The sequence below is a fragment of the Callorhinchus milii genome, unplaced genomic scaffold (assembly GCF_018977255.1).
Source record: "Callorhinchus milii isolate IMCB2004 unplaced genomic scaffold, IMCB_Cmil_1.0 Scaffold19, whole genome shotgun sequence".
NCBI lineage: Eukaryota > Metazoa > Chordata > Chondrichthyes > Chimaeriformes > Callorhinchidae > Callorhinchus > Callorhinchus milii.
Window position 1 is genome coordinate 5074126 of NW_024704760.1, and position 13524 is coordinate 5087649.

General features: G+C 38.4%; 1 protein-coding gene across 2 annotated transcripts in view; it reads left to right on the plus strand.

Moving 5' to 3' along the window:
• The first annotated feature begins 247 nt into the window (after nt 1–247).
• LOC103179139 (TBC1 domain family member 22B) overlaps nt 248–13524 on the plus strand; it is a 120413-nt gene continuing 107136 nt past the window's right edge. Inside the window, exons 1-3 of one of the 2 annotated variants that reach the window (XM_007894266.2) lie at nt 248–374; nt 7088–7144; nt 12520–12833. In XM_007894266.2, coding sequence (XP_007892457.1) covers nt 319–374; nt 7088–7144; nt 12520–12833 — 427 coding nt within the window. In that variant the 5' untranslated portion in view covers nt 248–318. The remainder of the gene's footprint in view (nt 375–7087; nt 7145–12519; nt 12834–13524) is intronic. The other variant, XM_007894267.2, reaches the window with a different exon arrangement.

Here is a 13524-nt window from a genome sequence, read left to right on the forward strand (position 1 = left end):
GCTCCACGGTTTGCCGCCGCCTTCTCCGCCACCTCCACCTGTCCGGATGAGGCGTAAATATTAACCGTCGCTCTCTCCCAACCCCCCCACCACCGCTCCCCCGCCCCCCCCCTCCCTCCTCCTCCTCCTCCTCGTCGTCGAGTGAGTTTTTGTTATCATTCATTTTTTAAAAAAAATTATATACATATATATATATATTAATTTAAATACAACAACAATCATCACCGTCACACACACAAACAGAGAGGGAGGGAGAGAGAGAGAGAGAGAGAGAGGGGGAGAAGGAGAAGACGTTGCACTTTAAATAAAAGCGAGGTCATGGCGAGCGATAACAAGAGGCAGTTCTGGAAGAGGAATACCAAGGTTCCCGGAAGGTTCGTGCACTTGGACTCACTTCGGGACTCGCTCACTCGCTGACTGTAACTCACTCACCAATTAATTGACTGTCCAATTCATTCGCTGTCTCTCTCTCTTTTTTGTGCCCATCGTTTTCTGCCTCTGTGTGTCTCTCTCTCTGTCTGTCTGTCTGTCTCTCTGTCTGTGTCTCTCTCTGACTGACTGACTGTCTCTCTGACTGTCTGTCTCTCTCTCTCTGACTGTCTGTCTCTCTCTCTCTGACTGTCTGTCTCTCTCTCTCTGACTGTCTGTCTCTCTCTCTCTCTCTGTCTGTCTGTCTCTCTCTGACTGTCTGTCTCTCTCTCTCTGACTGTCTGTCTGTCTCTCTCTCTGACTGTCTGTCTCTCTCTCTGACTGTCTGTCTCTCTCTCTGATTGTCTGTCTCTCTCTCTCTGATTGTCTGTCTCTCTCTCTCTGTCTGTCTGTCTGTCTCTCTCTGACTGTCTGTCTCTCTCTCTCTGACTGTCTGTCTGTCTCTCTCTCTCTGACTGTCTGTCTCTCTCTCTGACTGTCTGTCTCTCTCTCTCTGACTGTCTGTCTCTCTCTCTCTGTCTGTCTGTCTGTCTGTCTCTCTCTCTCTGACTGTCTGTCCCCCTCTGTCTCTCTCTCTCTCGCTCTGCCTCTTCTTGGATATCTCTGTCTTTCTCTCTGTGCCTCTCTCTGTGCCTCTCTCTCTGTAAGGCTGGGGTTGGCTCAGAGGTTGTTTGGGTTATCACTTACTATTATGTATTTGTTATTTATTATTGCTATCTCAGTCACTCCCACCACCACTTTACTCGTCCTCTCTTAACATCCTCTTTCTCCTCCTCCAAACCCCTCTTTCTCTTGCCCCCTGAACTCCCTCTCTCCTCCCCTCCCATCTCTTTCAGTTTGGTTCAGAGGTTCGCAGGGTTGTCACTTATTATTATGTATTTCTATTATTGTTTATTATTATTGTCTCAGACATACACAAACCTTACCCATCCTCTCCCAACCACCTTTCTTCTCCAAACCCCCCTCTCTAACCCGCTTATACCCACTTCTCTCTTACCTCCTCTTAACCCCTTTCTCTCTCTCATACTCCCACCCCCTTACCCTCCCTCTTGACACTCTTGCCCACATCTTATCTGCGTCTGACTCCCTTACCTCAGTTCTGTATCCAGACCAAGTCTGTGTTCAGTAGCTGCGCACCTGTACTATGCCAATGGTTAAACACTTACATGTTGCTGAGGATCAGGCTCAGTCTGTCTCACTTCACTGCTTCATGCTTTGGCCTTGCTTCCAATGTACACCAATGCTGTGTTCATACTAGTAATGCACTGACGAAGGAATGCAGGAACATAGTTCAATGATTTAACAGTACTGTCTTTCTCTTTATTTTGCCCCCTTTCTCATCATCACCCCCAAATTATGATAATCAAGATGCTTTTGCAGCAATATACAACTTTTGGCCGTCTGAAATTTGGAGCTGTCAACGATGCTACAAAAGTATCACATTTTGCCCCTTACAAACTTAACTTTTTTTGGCCCAATGTTTGTAAACAGTTAAGTAAGATTTCATTTTGATGATCTTAACTTCCTCGTCATCCTTATCTTGTATGTTCATTGAATTTTATGAGTTTTATGCTGCATGGTGGCAGTATGAACTAGCTGCATGCATTAACCTCAGAAACATAGATATGCATGCTTAGGGATGGATGTCAGTGTCCTGAATTAACAGTATTTGTTGACATTCCTTGCATGCTGTACTTTCATTCTATGTCTACTGAGTAACATGTTTATTACTGGAAAATGTTGATTTAAAAAAAAATCTCCTTCCTTTGTATTTAAGGTGACAGAAACCCATATTCCCTCTTATTTGCCAGTGTCATGACCAGTTGTAGTATTGGGGTTTATGTTATACAGGAAATACCATGATTTCAAAATAAACGAGTGCAGCATTTCCTACTTATCCTGGCATCTGACAAAGTTAGGGAGAGTGGGCACTAACATCACAAGGTGAATAGGTGCATCATTTGTTGAAGTATTGGCACGCAAAATGAAGATGCCTTTGCACCTTTTCGAAATAAAGTGAGTTAAATGTATGAGAAATTAATAATTCAAATTCAGTACATGGTTGCTGTAACAAAGCTCTGGTGCATCAAAGCTTCTCAAGCTGTAGTCAGGTTTGAAGTTTCATTACCAGCTTCAGTTACCTTTATGCTGGATCGTGTGCATTCTCATTGGGTGCTTTGGTTCCAAGTGCATATGTAGCATCGAAAGTACACATGCATCCAACACAAAGGTAATTCTCTGACATGTCAATTTGTTTACATTGTTTTGAGTGATGGCGTACAGCTTTAAAATGGCAGCATATTTTTGATGTGCATGCTTTCAGTTGTTAAATTATAATAATATCCTTGAATTTGGTTTAGAGCCTTATCACATTGGAAGGATGTCTCAAAGCGCTTCACAGGATTTACTGTGAAATGGAGTGAGTGACTGTATTTGTATGCAATCGTGACAGCGCAACTGAGACTATAATAGAAATTAGATTGGATTGTTTTGTCAACTGGCAAAGGGGACAGATTAAAGTTGTGGTAAATATGCTGAAATAGGGGATGGAGAACTCGCGTAGATGTAGTTTTTTTTAATGATTAGGAAGTCTAATTCCAGCATTAAATATGATAGATCATTCACTGCAGCCATTTAACACTTGGCTTCATTGATGTATTTTTCAGGGTGAGTCATTTTTATAATTTTTCATAAATATTTTTGTTCCTGTGACTATTAACCTCATTTTTATCACCTTTTTGTTCTAATCTCTCGTGTTAGCTGATGAGTACTTCAGAATTGCAATTCCCTTCAAATCATAGATTCTAATGACTGCTGGCCAAGTATTTTGCCACACATTTTATACATTGTTTGTGTGTATGAATTCTGTATTATAGTCTTTTCTAAAATGCTGTTTCATGATGTGCTTCATCTCTGCTCTTAAGTGACACAAACGGTTCACATGTTTTGTAGTCATTTATGTATTTTTCCCTGTAAATGTTGATATTGTGGGGGGATGTGTGCAGCAGTTTTCCATTTGTGTGCCCTACAGTGTACCATTGAATCAATTTGTTCAGTTGAAGCGGTCTGGAGATCCCCGAAGTTTAACTTTTCTCCCAGACAAGATTGCTCAATTGACATAATTGAAAGGGGATTCTTGCAGAGTCTGACTATCATCAATTGCTGTATAGTTTTTTTTTAGTTGGAACCATGGAGTACTCTATTGTGTTTTCTTCTTCAAAGATGTTCTCCTCCCACTGAATTATATCAGCCATATTGCCTCCCACAGTACAGATTTTCTTTAATTCTACCCAATAATTGCTCACCACACTACAGTTGGAACGCTAACCATGATGCTGTACACATTGTGTCCGTGTATAAACTTTGAGAAGCAGCAATTCAATGCTCCTCAAGCACCCAATGTTTTACGTCCATTTCATGACCACTGAGAACAATGAAGCCTGGAAAATAAAAAGCAAAAACATTCAGTTTGGTTCTGAAAGTAATGGTTAGAAAGAAACATATTCGTTTTGGTCAGCCGGGGTCTGACAGATGCGGAAATCCATTGTAAGAGTATCTGAACCAGACAGTTTCAAATGTAAATGCCACCAACACTTGGAAATTTCCTGTGTCTGGAATGGAACATGCACTCTCTCCGCAGGAATATATCCTGTTTACCTAATTCTGGAGAGTATTCACCACAGCTTGGAAAGAGCCAAGGCTTGGCCCCCTATTGGGGTATTGTGGAGTTTAATCAGCTAAAACTACAGAGCTGCCCATCAAAGGTTTTTATATTTAATTGCAAAGGCGGGAAGTTCTCACGTATGGGCCAATATTTGTCCCTCAACCATTGCTGCTTTTGGAATGTTGTTGGCACAGGTGATCCGGTGCGATTGGCTTCATAACAGGTCTTAATATCATAGTAACTAACTGTGTGAGGCCCTTGGGACAGTTCAACTTTGCAGACTTTACCTATCAAATGTAACTATATATCTTTACATTTGGATTGATTCCACCTGACCTGGCTGAATTGAATGTATCCAAACTTCATAGTATGAGCACAAATGAGACCATGTATTTGGGAGAATAATCGTTTTGAAGGGCCGTAATTCTTCTCTGAAGTCCATTTGTATCCATGTGAATGGTTGATTGAAACATAATATATCTTATGTTTGATCTGGTTCATAATCAGTCTATCCATCAACAAAATGCAATTAATTTTTTCTAAAATGCTTTTGTCTCTTCCAGAGCTCATTGTTTAAAATGTACAAGTAAATCTAAATGTTATGTCTGGATTGTACTGTAGTGACATTGCAACTGTGACCACCAACCGTCTTGTTTAAAAATGTCACTTCTACAATTCTTGGAGATGTGTAACTGATGTTGCACAAGGTATGTGTAGTGAAAGGTATTGCGACATCTTAAAGGTATAAATATAGAAAACTAAGGTAAGCATTTACATAATAAATTGGCTCATGCAACATTTAATAGCCTGAAACACTGAAATTTATGAGATCGTACATGGTTTACATTACATTAATTATAGCTTTTGAGTGACTTTTACCTTGTATTCTAATACAAGTTATTTGTGACCTTGTGAACCTGTTTTACAAGGTATTTCACAAGTGTTCAAAACAAAACAAAACTGCACACCGCAGTTTGATATATTCCCAATTGTTTGTTGATAAACCGAGGTTTGCCTGCTGTGCAGGTAGATGGTAAAGGTCCCATGGCACTATTCCTAAAAAAACAAAAGGAAATTTCTCCTGGTGTCCTGACAAACTGTTTTCTCTATAAACAACAACAACAACAACTTGCACTTATATAGCGCCCTCTACGCAGGGTAGAGTCTCAGAGCGCTTAAATAGGCTGTTCACTTCACGTTTGTTTGTGGGCCTGACTGAGTACAAACTGACTTGCCCACAAAAAATAGTCAATGCACATGGCAGCCTTTATCTGAAGAGATAAAGGTCGATAATAATCCCTCAAGAAAAAAACCCAACAATGTAATTGGTCACTCAATCCACGACTGTTTGTGGGACACTGCTGAGCGCAATTGGCTGCTGCGTTTCGCCCACAAATATTCACTTTACAGTATATTCTGCAAAATGCTTTGAGACGTCTAGAAGACGTAAAAAGCGCTATATCAAATGCAAGGATTATAAGAGCTTTGAGATATTTCTGTGTTACAGGTGCTGTATTAAATTGAAGAATATTATAGGACAAGGTGTAATAACTTATTTGGCTGATGGTGCTTGTATTAGATTCGCTGGTTTGCATTGAGGTTTGTTTTGGGTGCTTTACAACTGTTAATGTCTTTCAGCATGTTTTATATTGAGAAATTCATTCTCACTGCTGTCAAAGCAGTCCTGTTTTATATTGCAGAGTTGTTTGTAAAGTAGCTGGATGGTTGTTTCTTGCGCAGATTCGTACTTACACATTTTGTGACCGTAATGCACATTTGATAGTGAAACCATGTTCCTAATCGTTAACAGTGGGAGGGATCTCTACAACAATTCTTCACTCACAGCTTGAAAGGGTAGTGGTTATGGGCCAGTTCGGTCAATGGTAAGCATTTACATTGAAATGGTGCTGCTGTCATATTCGTAGCTGGAGTCTGCTTAGGTTAATGCTCCCATGCAGCACCTCACTAAATTTAGTTATGAGTTCTCTGTGATGGTAATAGTGCTGTCTTTTACATGTTTAATATGAATGGACTGTTAATCAGCCAGGTTCTAATCTATATACAGTCAATTCACTTTACGTTATATTCTTTGAAGCGCTTTGAGACGTCTCGAAGATGTGAAAAGGGTCTATATCAAATGCAAGGATTATTATTATGTATGTGAAAATAGGATGAGGCTTAAATATAGTGGCTATAATAGCTTACATGCTCACTCTTTAAACTCTTCCGTGAAGAATGGTCATTTGGCCAAGGGATCACAAAGCTTCCAGAGCGTGAGATACTGTTTTCCAGCAGAGGTAACTAAATTCAGGTTAATAGGGGAGAAACGTTGAGAGGTGGGAGAAGCTCATAATACCAATTTGGCAGCAGAAGATAAAAGATACTGATGTAATTCAATCTTGCATTGTTCAACTGCACATCTGCTTGACTTTTTACTCATTCTATGATCCCATCTCAAGCCAATGGTTGACATTTTCCACTACTTACTCTTCAATATCTTTGTTTATTCTGCTTGCAGTTTGGAGGAAATGCTTATAACGTGAAGCAGGAAAATTGTATGAGATGGGTTTATAAACAGGTTGCTAATTTTTGCCACTAACCAGTGCATGATCTGAATTGGTGCAACTGCAATGGGAAAGCATGTTCAGTTGAAATTTCATCCTGCTGTGAGCTAAATTCTGCATTTTCAGAACTACAATACAAGCTATTGAGTTTTTTTTCCTGCCTAGTTTGACTGTTGCTATTTTTTCTAGGACCTGAAGTACACAATGCTGTACAGTACAGAAACGCCTGCTGTTTCTTCACAGTCTCATTTTGTAATCTTTTATCGAAATGCTCCTGGTTGCAGCTATAAATCCAGCTCATTTAGTATGAATTTGATTTTCTTGTATTGTGTCCTCTTTCTCTGTTCACAGATCTGCAATATGAAGTGTAAATGATGCCTGTTTTATTCATTCTTTACACTTATATAGCATGTCTTTCTTTTTTCCTTAGTATACAGCAAGTATATGGAGCACAACATCCCCCAATTGATCCTCGGCTACATAAAAAGTAGGTTTACAGCACAATTTAATGTTTTGTGTTTGGGTGAGATGCTATTCTCAATCTGAATGATCTTCATTCTTTTACAGCAGCAATTATTTGTGGGACTAATTTTCAGTAATTTGGCTTTTGCCCCATAATTAGGGCGTCTGATTTTTGGTGGAAATACTGTTCTCTAATAAGCATGTAACAGAAAGAATGTAGTTAATCTGGGTTTCAATTTCAAATGATTGGTCAGGACTTGTTCTTCACTTTTTTGGTATCTGATAGTTTGTGACTGTCTTGGGTACAAGACCAAATGTTGCTGGTTAATGATGAGCATAAAGTATTAGAACTTTTCCAGGACAAGGTCCTGTTTACTGCAATTTAAATATTGCATGCAAGCATTCAATACACTTGTGTTCAAGCTCAGTATAAATGTATTTAAGCATTTGTGGCTTTCACTGTAACAGAGAAGTAACAACAATATTATATTGGTAGAGCTCCTTTCACGTCGGGAGGGCGTCCCAAAGCGCTGAACAGTCATGGATCCGGACCCGAGGGTAGGAGGGGAAGGGTTGGGATGAGAGAGGCAGGAGGGCGGCCGAAGGCATGGTCGAACAGGAGAGTCTTGAGTCGTGCCAATTAGGGTACATTTTAATAGTACAAACCAAATCTTTTATAGAAATATTTCATTGTATTAATCAACTCGTAACACCGCTCCCCAATTCTCCATTGCTCCTGCACTTACCAGGTGCATTAAATCATGGAAACTGACATCCTGACCTGCTTACCATGCATTGAATCACGGGAAACTTAGTCTTGATCCATTGAGGCATGTGCAGAACAACACCATTTCCCACGATTCAGTGTGATTCCAATGCTTGCCAGTAGATGCTCATGCAGCGACGGGACAAGGCACATTGAATCACAGGAAACATAGTCTTGACCCATCACCGCATGTGCACTTACCAGCTGTAGTGACGAAGTATTGGATGCACACACTTACTGGCTGCATTGAATTACTCATGTGCAGTGTAGATTATTGGTTAAACCAGATTTTATATGACTTATACAAGTTTGCCTGTGGCTCGGACTTTGTGTAAGTCATATTAAATGTTATAGTCCCGACTGATATGACTTGTGTGAGTTACTGTACTCTGATATACGTTCGCTGTTGCTTCCACGTTTCATCTCTCCAGCAAATTAAAGTAGAGTAGCCTTTTTACAAATATGTAATTAAATACAAGAAGTTTTATTTATAAAGCGCCCTTCATGCGGGGTAGCATCTTGGAGCAAATATGGTTAAACTATGGCATTGATAACTTTTGACGATCTTGCTAATTTTTGATCATGATTCTTTAAAAAAAACTCAATCCATATTTACAGAAACATCTTATGAAACGTTCACTTCTATCTTGAACTTGTTGCTCATGGACTAGATTTGGAAATGTTTATTTTGTTGATATGTTACTAACGAGTGAGTTCTGTAAAAAGATTTTCGGACATTTATGTAGCTGTGCAGCACTTCAACAATCTATAGCTGAAATTATGTGATGCAGTTTTTATTTCTCGTATCATTTTGGGGATATTTTTAGTCTAACTTGGCCTTCCCTCTAATATATTTCCATTCCCTGTATGGCAAATTTAATTTATTCAGTGTACGTGAGTTATAAAACTATTGTTTACATGATTAATTATTTACCAGGTTTGAAAATCAGACTTGATGTACATGTGTGAAATAGCATTTCAATGGACAGTACAGTAGTATTGCTAAATTCATTTGCAAACAGTAGCAGACACCAGGATCTGTGGCCAGCATTGAGCCCTTGACTAGTTTATTTTAATAAACTAACTAGAGGACCAGGGTTCGATTCCCGGGCGGGTCAGGGCGAAACCTTAGGTGAATTTCCTTACACCACACGCACGCCTCTGTTTACCTAGCAATAACTAGGAACCCGTCTGTTAGTTGATTGGGGGATCGCTTTTCCGAGGGTAATAATTCCTTCAAAAAATAATAATTTGGTCAATCAATCCATGACTGTTTGTCGGACACTGCTGTGGCAATTGGCTGCCGTGTTTCGCCCACTAGATATAGTCATTAAACTTTACAGTATATCCTATGAAGTGCTTTGAGATGTCTTAAAGCTGGAATAAGGAGTTATATCAAATGCAAGGATTTTTTTCACTTAATCTTGGAAAAAGATTGGTAACTCAAGTTATGCTTTTGCTGTATGTGAGTTACTGTAAAGGTATCTGGCAGTGTTGAAAAAAGTGCCCTAATCTCACCACCATCAATCACATTGGCATATTTAGATGCACCTCAGCATTGGGATTATTTGCTCTGTTTGTTCCCAATTACATTATCAGATTATCCATAAAAAGGCTTTTTAATTTTCTCTGATATAACTAATAATATATTGGCACTTCATGAGTTTATTTCTAATTTGCCCTTTTAACGTACAAAAAAGTCAAGTTAATAACCCACTGCAACATATACACAGACTGATGTAACAATACCCTTGTCACAATCAGTATTTTTATTACAGTTGTATTAATGTAATTTTATTTTAATAGGATTAGTACAGATCATAAAGAGCTATATCAAGTCCAAGGATTATTATTATTATTATATTGTATAATCACTGCAGCAAATTAACCATTTGAATGGAAAACACAGCTTCTACCATTGGAAAGTATTTTACAAGGTAAGGCTGGGTAAACTCATCTGTAGGTCTGAGCAGTTCATAGTGAGCTCTTACCATGCATTCTAGATTTGGTATCACAGAGACTAAGATCTGAGGATAACTATGCATTTAGTTACATGTAGCAATCTTTCCCTCTCTATTAGTTTGTGGAATCAGTCCTGCAGCTTAGTGGTTGAAGCACTTGCCTCGCGAGAGGACCTGGGTTCGATTCCCGGGTAAGGTGAAAGAGTGGCCAAGTTTCCTTACTCCACACATCTCTGTTTACCTAGCAGTAAGTAGGAACCTTGGTTGTTAGTCGATTGGCGGATCGGTTTTCCGGGGATAATAATCCCTTTGAAAAATAAATATTTATTCATATAATTTGCTATATCAAATGCAAGGTTTATTATTACTATTATTATTCTTCAGTCCTTTCTTCTCCTTTAAGGCATTGTATGTAGTTTAGGTTTGGATTGACGGTTGCACTCAGGTACCTCATCCAGGTGGTGATTCTGCATATGTGAGTTTTAACAGTGAGCATCAGCAGGCAATTTGACTGCGAGTACATTGCAACCAAGCAATTCTGTTCTTGCCAGATGTTCATACATGTACACGGAGAGGATATCTCAATAGTGGGCATGCTGCTGATTATTTTTCTGAATCTAATTTAGGAGTTCTGAAGCTGCTGTTGCAGCCTTGGCTGATATCATGTAACTCAGTGTGGAACATCATTTTCAACACAGAACATTCTACTTTGGAGTCACCTCAGTGTCCCAACGGTCATTTCTACTATGAAGCAGTACGCAGACATTCTGAGATTTAGAAAGATTTAGAAAAAATGTACAGCACGGAAACAGGCCACTTGGCCCAACCAGTCATTGCCACATTGTTTATACTCCACATGAGTCTCCATCTACCTCCCATACTTTTCTATTCCCCTCTTCCCTCATTTGAAGGTCTAACTTCCTCTTAAATTTGTCTATGCTGTCTGAACCACTGCTTTGGGCTGTGAGTTCCACAATCTTACTGTGCTCTGGACGAAGTAGTTCCTTCTAAATTGTCTTTGAGATCCCCCTAGTTGCCATCTTATACTTGTCCCCTGGTTACTCCCCAGGCAGTGGAGAACATCATATTTATGCTAACCTTACCAAACATGTTTATTAGGTTCCCCCTAGAAAAAAAACACCTATCCAGACTATCCTGGCAGCAGTAACCTGTCATCCCTGGTATCCTGGTAAACCTCCGTTCACTCAAATCAGATAAACTGCATTTGACTTGTTCACACTGCTTGACTGATTTTATGGTAGGTCTGTCAGTTGTCAATTTTTAATTTAAGAGCTTAATTTTATAGTAATGAGCAAGGTTAATTTTATCATTTTGATGTTCAGATAGTAGATCATGAGAGTAAATGCAACGATCAAATTAGTTTTTCTTTACTGCTCAGTTAATTGTTTTGAATGGATTGTCTAAATAAAAATGCTAAATCTTTTAATATGATGTGTTAAATTTTGTGCAGAACGGAAGTAAAATATTTGGCAGTGCTTATTATTATTTACAGGCAATTCTACCATAATACTTTAAACACGATTGTGCTCTACAAAACATCTTAAGAAAATCTACCCAAATGGTTTCACAACTTGAAGTTCTTTATAAAGTTAGAGAATTTCTGTAGTTTGCTCTTTTATGCACTTCTGTTTCTCTATTTGTCAAAGACTGAATACTGAGATTTCTTGCCCAGCGACGCTATATAAAGTAAGTCTTTTGAATTGTGGCAGAATTACTGGATCTGGAAATTTACTTTCCTGTGATAGACTTTTGCTGCTACCTAATTCACATATGCATTACATTCAGGCAACAATTGGCATTTTTTAGCCACTGTATATCATTTCACACAGTATATGAGGGGCACAAAAGTGAACTTGTGAACTTCTATCCAGAAAGCTCAATGTGCAGACACGTCTGAAGCATAAGGAATATGTCCTTACCTCAAGTATGGGTTGAATCACAGTTGAGAAGTTGTCTTTGTCACGCAGCATCATGGAGCTTCTATGCAACTATTGCTGAAAGTGCAGTAATATGGTATGCTTACGGCATAAAAGCATTTCCAGCAAAATTGATTATCTGTATTGTTGAAGCAAATTTATTTTGTTTTACTAATCCTAGCAATATATCTATATGTTTCAAGTGCAAAAATGATAATGGCATATATATATATGCCATATATGCCATTATATAAATATATATGCAGTACTATTCTTTAAGGCTATAGATGGTGCCTATTTTATAACCGTTTGTGTTGTTAATAATAGTGTTGTGCAAAGTGTAGTTTGATTTTTACCATGACATTGTCCATTTTGATGGATGAATAATGAACAACAATATTTTCTAGCAAAATTCACCTTCTAAATTAAATGTCTTTAAATTCTCCTGTTTTTCCAAGAAATAACTTAGTACGAAGACCAATTTAATAGCCTTTTCTTAAAAAGACTTACCTTAAAGTTTTTTTTGTAGTGATTTCAATTTTATGAATGGTAAAGTGGAAATACAGTACTTAATGCAGTTTTTTTACTGCGATACTGCATTTTTTTTATCATTGATGTAAATGTCATCTCTTAAATTTAAAAAGGTAATTAACCCACGTAATTTTTACAAGGTGTTTTGATTAAGTGCTCAGAGGAAAAGTATGATGCTGAGTAATATTGTTTTTTTTTTTTGCAGCTTGATTAAAGAAGGTTCTAAAATGTACGCTCAATCAAAGTCGAAGAGAGCCTCGAGCTTCCATGAGTTTGCAAAAAGCACCAATGATGCTTGGGACATCGGGGACGATGAGGAAGAGGAGTTTATGTCCTTTGCTTCCCAAAGCCTTAACTCAAAGGTTGCGATGGCAACAGCTGCTCAGGTTATCCAGAACCATAGTAAATCAAAGGAACATCACGGAGAAAAAACACAGCCATTACAGTCAACTGATGAGAATAAAAGTAACGGCAAGGTGATCAAATCAAATAGTGAAGCACAACTGTCAAAGTCTACCAGTAAGTGTTTCTTTCTGCTTTTACTTGGGTAGTCTGAGTAATCATGCTCTGGGGCACGATGAGATAAATATGTCCTATTTTATACCTTGTTCGATACAGTGGGAGCAGCTTTGATGGGTTGTGCATGCTCATGCTGCCGTATATCGCGAAAGATCCCAAAGAAGTGCTACTATGGATGGGTTTTTTAAAAAACAAAAAGTCTTCACCAGGCAACTAGGATGATTTTCAGCAGATGATATTTTATATTTTCAACTTATACATTTGGTAACAGCTGGCACTAACCATTGTTTGGTTTTCATAAGAAAAACTTGTGAATCATGGGATACTGACATAGCAAAATGTAATATTGAGATGCAAAAAGAGCACACCCAAGCAACAAAATGTTGCTCGTGATTGAAGTGACGACTACAGTTACAGCAGTATTGTGTGTCTTAATCTATGCTTTTGGTTGTAATTTATGTTTCTCTGAGATGCCAAGATGAAATTGTCTTGAAGTGCAGAGTGTACTTCATTCTCCAGTTAGGGAATTTAAAGAAGTCAGGCTGTTTAACTTTAATACTTAACAACAAAATGGGTTAGAATATCTGTCCTATCGAGTCTTTTGGAAGAGGTGCATTTTTCATTGTCTTATGATGTTTTTAATCCATTAGGATTTTATTGTGTCTAATATCTTTTCATTACTCCTGATTTG